General features: G+C 50.3%; 1 protein-coding gene across 1 annotated transcript in view; it reads left to right on the top strand.

The window, feature by feature from the left end:
• The first annotated feature begins 463 nt into the window (after window positions 1–463).
• Window positions 464–9,304, top strand: part of MRGPRX2 (MAS related GPR family member X2) — a 19,339-nt gene continuing 10,498 nt past the window's right edge. Inside the window, 1 exon segment of the mRNA XM_007457641.1 lies at window positions 464–597. Within this exon segment, the coding sequence (XP_007457703.1) occupies window positions 464–597 (134 nt within the window).

Genomic DNA, 9,304 nt, shown 5'->3' with positions numbered 1-9,304 from the left:
CAAGGCAGTATCTCAAAATTCCACAGAAAAACATTTTTTTTTACTCTCAGAAACATGAAAGACCATGATACATGACGGTATGGGTATATACTACAGATACTAGGCAAATTGTGAAATTTCAGTTAGGGTTCTGTTAGCTTTACTCCTGGGAGATTTTCCAGCCAGAAACTGAAAAGGAAATTTATGGACGCCCTCTTGTGGGAAGATCTAGCACTGCAGGGCCGCCCCTAGCCGCCCCTGCGCGTGGGGGGAGTTGACGGAGACAGGCGCTGTACTGTCCGCCTTCGAGGAGTCTGCATTCTAGTGGAGCCAGGTGGGGAAAGGAACAAGCAGTTAAATGGGCAAGATCCTTTCAGATAGTGAAAGAACATAAAATAGGGTGATGTGATAGAGAGTGCCTGGGTGGAGGGGGTCTGAGTAGGGGTACCAGTTGTGTGTTCAGGGAAGGTAGCTAGGGGAGGGGATGGCTGAGCTCAGCCCCCAAGACAAGAAGTTACCGACCACGTGGAGATCAGGGACTAGCGTCCCAGGCAGTGCAAAGGTCCGGAGGCCGAAACGAGCTCGGAGTATCCGAACACAGAGAAACCAGTGTGGCAGGTGACGCAGAACAAAGAGAAGACCACCAGACAGTCAGGGCAAAGGAGGAGGCATCTCTGGGAACACCCACCTCATGCAGGTGGGAAAACGGGGTCTGTTGTACATTTTCAGAAAATCTGATTCTCACCCCTGCACCCGACCTGCATATCAGGTCCTTCAGCAAATCTAACCAGCTCTGACTCAGACCGTCCACTTCCCTCCTCTCTACAGCCACCTGCAGCCCATTGTCCTCCTCTCCTACAGAGGCTTCCTAATGGATCTCCTTGCCTCCTGCAAGGCATTCTCCCCTCAGCAGAAAAGTGATCTTTTAACTGTAAATGGATAGTAGCTCACCCTTGCTTAGAACTCTTCAATGACTGTGCATTTAGAATAAACCCAACTCAGGCCGCCCTTCTCCCCCCCTCCCTCTGCTCCAGCCATAGTAGACGCTTACCTCTTTTCTGCCACAGGGCCTTTGCACTTGCAGTTCCCCCACACCAAGAATGCTCTTCCCCTGGTTCTCGCCAAGTCTGGTTCCTTTTCATCCTCTAGGGCTCAGCTTAAACTTCTCAGAGAAGGCCCCAAGTTACTCCAGATCCCATCACCATGCTGATTTCCTTCATGGTACCCACCACATTGTGTAATTATTTTATTTAATCATTGTTTTCTTGCTTTTTGTCTTTTTCCATCTCGGGTTTTGACCTCCATGAGGGCCGAGACTATAACACTTTTATCTACCACGGCATCTTCTGTGCCTCCGAGGTCCTGGCATTCAAGTGATATTTGTGGAATGAACAAACGAGCCCCAGGAGATGGGAGCCCATGAAGACCTTAGTGATAATGTAGCCCAGTAGTTTTCAATTTTTATTTTTAGCACAGAACCTCCTTCCAAATGAACTCTTGTACAGAACCTCAGTGCTGAGACAGCAGATGTGAGCCCTGCCCTCCTGGTTCTGTCTTTGTGCCACCGAGAGCCCTGAGTGAGCTGAGGGTGCTATGGGCTTTGAAGAAATCCCCCTGCCCCACCCCTGGTGGCTGAGTTGTCCTGAACAGCCCCTCAGACCAGCATTTCTTTGGCCGCTGCCTCTGCTTTGATCCTTAGAACAGATGCAGGATGGAACATGGCATTTCGGACTGTCATAAGCAATTTAGGAAGTGCTTAGGGTTAAACGTTTTGGAGGAAATTTACACACGGAAACATATTTGGGAACCTGATGATTTACTCCCGGGGGGTGTGTGAGCACGGTGGTTTTCACTTCAAAGAGCATCGAATGACCGTGGGCTCAGGCAAATTGGGAGAATTCCCTGGAAGCCCTGTGTACCCAGGAGAGGGGGCATGGACCACCCGCTTCTGACACCAGGCAGCACAGCCCAGTGGGCCCAAATGGAGCATGAGACAGCAGAGGCTGGGCTCACAGGGCATCTGGGTACCCTGGGAAGGGGCCTACGTGTGTTGGACATCTTTTATGCCCCACTTCACATATCCTAGGCTTACCTTTTTACCTTGGCCATTGCTGTGGCAACAAGCGCTACAATAATTACACAGAATATCTCTTGCTTTCTGATGGCTACTTATTAGCTGTGTGATCTTGGGCAATGGCTACTTATTAGCTGTGTGATCTTGGGCAAGTTGCTTAACCTCTCTGTCTCCCACACTCATCATCTGGAAAAGGGGGGTGATAATGGTACTCCCTTCATATGGCTGTAGTGAAGATTATACGAGTTAATACATGTGAAGTTCTTGTAACAGTGCCTGGCACAGAGTACGTACTACCAAAGAGAGAGAGACGTTACTATTATTATTATTATTACTCTATCTAGGGCTGGGTGCTAGAGGAGAGAGATGGGCCTCCCACCTCCGAGTCTGCTAAGTTGGGGCCTGCCGTGGATGGGAGTTGACTGCAGCCCTCGGGCCTATGGCTGGGAGTGGGGCAGGGGGGTACAGGAACTACCATTTCTTGAACGTGCAGAATCTCAGAAAACTCTCAGGGAGAAGATACTCTTGCTATCTCCTTTTTAGAGGTGAGGAAACCATGGCTTAGAGAGGTAGCGAGAGTTGCCCAAGGTCCCGTGGCCAGGAGTGGCTGACCAGGGCTCCAGCCAGGCCCGGCGAGCCTGGACCTGGTGCCCATGGACACCGTGGGAGGCTGCAGAGGCCAGAGAGGAAAGGATGTGTCCCTATCGCTCCCTGATTGGTAGCGTCCAGAGATGGTGGAGAGGTGCCTCCCAGCCGTCCAAACACAGGGGATTGCCTGTCTGGGCTGAGAGGTAGGTGGGTCCTGAACACTGCTTGCCTGAGGTCCAACCAGGGGGCTGGGCTCTGGGGCATGAGGGTGGGGCAGAGGGGTTGTTGGAAAGAGCAGTGGGCCAGGCAGGAGTCAGGAGCCAGATTTCAGGCCTGGCTTCCTGTGCAAATACCAGCACCAAAAACAGGGCCCTCCAGGCAATGGGTGCTCAGTCGATATTTGCTGAACAAATGGATGAATGAACCAATGACTGAATGACGTGGTCCCTGCTCTTAGGGAGTTTCCAACCTGGAGGACAGACTCATGAATGTCATTACAGAGCAGGATGTGCTGTGTCACTTCTATGGGGTGGCTCACAGGGGCTGCAGGAGTCAGCCGAGGAGAGCGCCCTGTGAGCCGGGATGTATTCCAAGAAGGGAACTTGACTGGGCCTAAAGGATAAAGGCGGATCCAGGTGGCAGAGAAGTGTGGCAAGCACAGAGCACTGGCAGGCCTGCACACAGAGTGCCTCTGAGGTAGGAACAGTTCAGCGTTTGAAAGCCATGTGAGAAGGTGGCTCAATACTGCACAGATCTTTATACTCTGGAACATATTCTGCTCCAGAAAGCCCCTCCCCTCCATTCTCCTAAAGCATAACTGCAAACTGCACAGTTATCTGTAAACTGGGCATGCGCCCAGCTCCCCAGTACTGGTTTCCTTTTTTTTTTTTTAATTATTTATTTATTTTTGGCTGTGTTGGGTCCCCGTTGCCGCACGCAGGCTTTCTCTGGTTGTGGCGAGCGGGGGCTACTCTTTGTTGCGATGCGCGGGGCTTCTCATTGCCGTGGCTTCTCTTGTTGCGGAGCACAGGCTCCAGGCCTATGGGCTTCAGTAATTGTGGCACGTGGGCTCAGTAGTTGTGGCTCGTGGGCTCTAGAGCGCAGGCTCAGTAGTTGCGGTGCACGGGCTTAGTTGCTCTGTGGCATGTGGGATCCTCCCGGACCAGGGCTCGAACCCATGTCCCCTGCATTGGCAGGCGGATTCTCAACCACTGCACCACCAGGGAAGCCCCCCAGTACTGGTTTTCTTAAGTCTGGCCCCATATCAGGAGCTGGTTTAGTACAGAGAACTATAGGGCCGCAGCCCCACGGGTGTCCTCCTTCCAGCAACTCCCGCCTCAGGGAGCTGCAGGCCGAAGCTGAACCCAGGCCTGGGCCTGCACCTTTGCCCTCCCCCTCCTCAGCCGGCTGCCCAACCCATCACCACGGGGTTCACACACCCCCTACCCACCCTGCACTGGCCAAACATGGCAGAGGGAAGCCAGAGAAAACCAGAATGGCAGGCCTCACCAGGTGGCAGCCAGGCCTCACCAGGTGGCAGCCAGGCCTCACCAGGTGGCAGCCAGGCCTCACCAGGTGGCAGCCAGGCCTCACCAGGTGGCAGCCAGGCCTCACCAGGTGGCAGCCAGGCCTCACCAGGTGGCAGCCGGGCCTCACCAGGAATTCGGGGAGGAGAGGGTGACATGGGAGTCACTTGGGCTCCCTGAAGCTAGGAAGCCGTGAAGGGGAACTGCCCTCAGCGGGGACCCAAGGGCCATGAGTCTCATTCTTTTCTTCTTACCCAGTAGCCCTGTAAGAGTTGAGAGAATTATACCGGCTATAACAATGCTTTACACCTTTAGAGGGCTTTACAGTTTACAGCCCATGTTTACACAAGGTATCTACTCTAACAGAGATGCAGCAACAGAAGTGGAAATGGGCTCGCCCTGAAGAGCCAGGTTGGGCCCAATGCTCTGCCCCAAAGACTCACAGGGGCAGACGTGGCCTGAGCAGCTTCAGACCCTGCTGGCCTTGGGGACTTGAATTTCAGGACCAAGATTCAGAGGCTTTGAAGTGTGAGAAAGGAATGGGATAATAAAGATGATGTTGACGAAGATGAGCACGTTGCTGACAATCCTAGGGCTCTTACCATGTGCTGAGCACTCACTTGTGTTTGAGGACCTCGAAACAACCCCATAAGCGGGCACCACCATCTCACACGTGAAGAAACTGAGGGTCAGTGAGGTTAAAGCAACGTAACCGGTAGCAAAGTTAAGTTAGTAATCCTGTTAGATCCAGGATCTGAGACTGGGAATGACCATTTCCAGAGGTTGATTTCATAGACACTGCCCTACACTGGCAGGAATAGCTGTCCTTACTACCATCCATGAATAACCACCCAGAAGTAACATGGGTCCCTTTGCTCTCTTACTTCAAATTGGATCGCTTTCCAAACTTCATGGACGTCAGCCCCCTGCTGGCCAGTCAAGGGTGACACGAGCCCCACAATAATCATCGACTGCCACCTAGTGGCGCCATGTGGAATGTCACATTTCTTTTCTTTCCCCTCTTCATCCTATGTGATACGTCAAAAACCGGAAACCAAAATGTTAAAAGCTTGCTCTTTGCTTCTCCCTGCTTCGACAGCCTAAGAAGAACTGCAGGTAGATGCTATTCCAATTTTATGAATGATGAAATGAAGACCCAAGGGAGTTAAGCAGCTTCTTAAAGGTAACACAATGAGGATTGTATATAGAAGTTAAGGGTCAGAATCACTTATTGAAAGTGTGACCTTGAGTAAGACATTTTATTATTTGTTTTTGGCGGACACCAAAACACCCCTCTGCTACAATAACAATTTTTTCTTGGCTTTATTTAATAAAAAGTTCCTCCTTTACCCATTTAGCTCCCATGCTAGCTCTACTGTATTTCAGTTTGGTGTTTGAGTGAATCTGTTTCTGGGCTGTCTTTTCTAATCTACTGGTCAATTTGTCTCTCCCTAGGTTTGTACCATAGAGTCTTAACTGCTACAGCTTCATAATAAAGTGCAGATCCTCTCTCCTTATGCTTCTTTTTCAGAAGCATATTGTCTATTGTTGATGCTTCTTTGTAAATTAAAAAATCAGTTTATCAAAGCTTCACATAATCCTATTGAGATTTTTATTGGAGTTGCATTGACTATATAATAGAGAAATTGAAGAGAATTCATCTTTATAAATTTAAAATGTTAAATTTTCCTATCCAGGAACATATGCTATCACTTCATTTACTTAGGTAATCCTTAATGTCATTCAAAAATTTTTTCTTAAGTTTATACATTCTTTCAGATTTTTTCCCAATTACAGTTTTGATATTATAAATGGTTCTTTTTAAAATTATGTTTTTAACATTTTTCTACAACTACAAAAATGCAATAATCATTTTTATAACTAAAAACTCCTGTGTACATCTTATAACCATAAATATTAATATATTAATAACTACATTTCTTCCTTTTGGTTAGTGTTTGCCTGGTGAATCTTTTTCCATTCCTTTACTTTTAATCTTTTTGTATCCTTAGGTTTTAAATTAATATCTCATAAATAGCATATGGTTGGATCTCAATAGATTGCATTAATGGTGTAAGAGAGCCAGTAAAGAAGTATGGGGGGCACTGCTGTTTACTCAGGACAGAAGATCCCAAGAAAAGACAGATCCTGCTCTCACCACAATAAATACCCATCCACCATACAAGGAATGTAGCCATGCTAAGGGATGGGCCATAGAGGGGTAAGATGGGGACAGAGCAAGGTGGCCACAGAGAGCTTGCCAGGCAGCCACAACTGGGAGCTGTGCTGTACCTCAATGATCAGGCTGAGGCTGGACACACACACACACACACAGTGAGCTCTAGTCCTGGGCGCTCCAGTTCAAGGGAGCTGTGCAGATTACAGCTGCCCCTTCTGAAAAGAGCCACCAGTAGGAACAGACACTGAGCAGGACACACAACAGCTAATGTGTTCTGGGCTTGAGTGTTAGGGTTACCAGAGCAGGAGGATGACAGAGATGCAGCACTTGTGGCTGACAGCCAGCAGGATGCTCAGGTCTAGCATGTAGGAGAATCAGGTGGCATGGATAACAAGGGGAAGCAGTAGGAGCACAATTTTCATTCAAGACCTCATGGTTAAAGGAGAAGAGAAGCATACAGGAAAGGCGGAGGCTGTCAGCAGAGGATAGGGATGGAGAAGCCCACTCCATCTGCCGCTTGACCACAGAAGGCAATGAGCTGAGTCAGAGAAATCCAGGCGCAGGACCCCTGGAAAGCCATCAGAAGGGGTCCTCTTTTTTTTTTTTTTTTTTTTTTTTTTTTTGGGGGTTCGGCGCCCCCCCCCCCGCCTTAGCCTCTCCCGTCACGGAGCCCAGGCTCCGACGTGCAGGCTCAGCGGCCATGGCTCACGGGCCCAGCCGCTCCACGGCATGTGGTATCCTCCCGGACCGGGGCACGAACCCGTGTCCCCTGCATCGGCAGGCGGACTCTCAACCACTGCGCCACCAGGGAAGCCCGAGAAGGGGTCCTCTTTATAGAGCTCCCCTAGGGTTAGAGTAGAAGCCATCAGAAGAACTCCCCTAGGGCCAGGGTGCTCAGGCAGGCTGGAGTGGCTGGGTCCACAGTCAGGGGCCTTTTAGCCATTGCTGGACATCCCTTAGAACACAAAACACGTGGAAATGCACTGGAATCTTCTTGTCACTGTCTTCACAAAGTATATAGAGGTATTTACAAACATCAGACTTACTAACATCCTTTACTCATAAACCTCTGGTCCCAACAAGTAGCTCAGGCCCAACTCCAAGCATCCGTTCCTCCAGAGTCAGCAAGGCTACTGGGAGCTACTCTCCCCAGCCCTTTCCCTTTCCTTTGCCTCCACACGCTTGCTACCAAAGGACCAGATGCCCACTGCCTTTGCTCTGCACGCTCAGTTTCCCTCATAGGGCCTGCCTGCACACCCTGGAGCTGACACCAACTTCAGGGAAGTGCCTGACTCTATGACTCCAGCTCTGTATCCAGCAGAAACTCTCCAGAGACCTTCCAAGTCCTGCCCCTGCTTCTCCCATGGTCCTCACACACCTCCAAGGTCCCCAGACTGAGCTGTTAACGAGAAGAATGGGGCCCTAATGAGGACCGGCAGAGATAATCCCCTCAAACTGCTGAAGGTGATGTGAAGGTCTGGGAATGAGGGCATGGATAGGAGTGACATACGGAACCAGGGACAGAAAGAAGAAAAGCAGAAATAGAGGCGGGCAGAGATAAACAGAGAGGGGACAAAGACAGCAAAAGACCTAGACAGAGTCAGAGACAGGCAGACAGGGAGAACCCATCCGGTGGGCAATGGTATGGACAAAGAGTCACCACCTTGATAGCGACGCAAGAAGCTCCTTGGTCACATGGCCACCAGGGTCAGTCAGAGCAGCAGTTTGGCTGCTGACCGACGCGGGGGCGGTCCTAGTGCCTCCAGTGGTCAGTGGTCACAGCCTCAGACAGCGCCCCTTTTCTGAAAAAGGTGAGATTATCAGTGCAGTTCCCGCCCCAGCAAGATCACCCAAAGGGGAAGCAGTCAAAGGGAGGGCTTTGTGGTGAGGGGGAGGGGGCAGTGCCAGCACCAGGGAGGAGCCTACAGTTCTGTTCCCTGCTCTGTGTCTGACCTTGACATGGCACATGCCCTTCCTGACTCTCAGTTTCCCCAAATGCAGTGTGGTCACTAATATCCCCTCCACCTGTGAGATCTGGGCATCTGTGAGCCTTGGAGAGAAACTGATGGAGTGAAAGAAATAAATGCGGGTCAGCACAATGCGGGGAGCTTCAGGAAAGAAAGGAACATCAAGGTATAGGGGCCACATGCCTTTCACAGCAGAGAGGTTGCTAGCACTGAATTGAATACGATCAGATCAAACAGGAAAAATCAGCCAGAGTAGTACTCAGTTAATCCAAGCCCACCGACTACGCACACATGTGTGTCCAGAATGTAACTTAACAGGCACTGGGATTTTTGTCTGTGATGCTCACTCCTTATAATCAGTGCCTACCACAGTGCCCTGCACAAAGTAGCCATTCAAGAAATATTTGTGAATGAATTTATGTGATGCTTGGAGGAAAAAGAAATTCCAACGAGGAAAACTAGAGCATTGGTTGTCCCAAAGTTTTCATTCCCAGAATCCCCCCAGCCCATGTTCCCTGACAGCAGATCTGAACAGCTGACAGATGGAAGGACACGGTATGAAGGACCAGAGAGGAGCTGGCTCTCCCCACTCAGATGAACCTGGCCGCAGGCTTCCCTGACCACTCAGCTGCTAGGAGCCCTGGAACTCCTGCCTCCATGATCCTCTGACTTTCTGAGGAGCCCTTGTCTGAACAAGAGCAGATTGACCTAAATGACAAAGGATGGGAAGAAAAGACTTCAATAAGCCTTCTTTCTCCTCTACTCCAGTAGAAAGTCAGCTCAGAACTGCCTTGAAGCAGGAGGTCCTTCCTGGAGCCCCTGACTCTGTAGTAAACTTCTGGTCCCCTGGCTGGGAGAGCCCTGGAGAAGTTGCTGCCTTATCTGGTGTTGCCAAGAGTCTGAGAAGCCGTGTGATTTCCTATTCAAGGACCATGGTTGCTCTCACAAGGGAGGCTCTGACCTCTTGCCCTCCTCAGCTCTCCCCAGCTTA

The sequence above is a fragment of the Lipotes vexillifer genome, unplaced genomic scaffold (genome assembly GCF_000442215.2).
Source record: "Lipotes vexillifer unplaced genomic scaffold, Lipotes_vexillifer_v1.1 scaffold505, whole genome shotgun sequence".
Classification (NCBI taxonomy): Eukaryota; Metazoa; Chordata; class Mammalia; order Artiodactyla; family Lipotidae; genus Lipotes; species Lipotes vexillifer.
The sequence above is the reverse complement of the archived record's forward strand: the minus strand, read 5'-3'. Positions and strand labels throughout refer to the sequence as shown.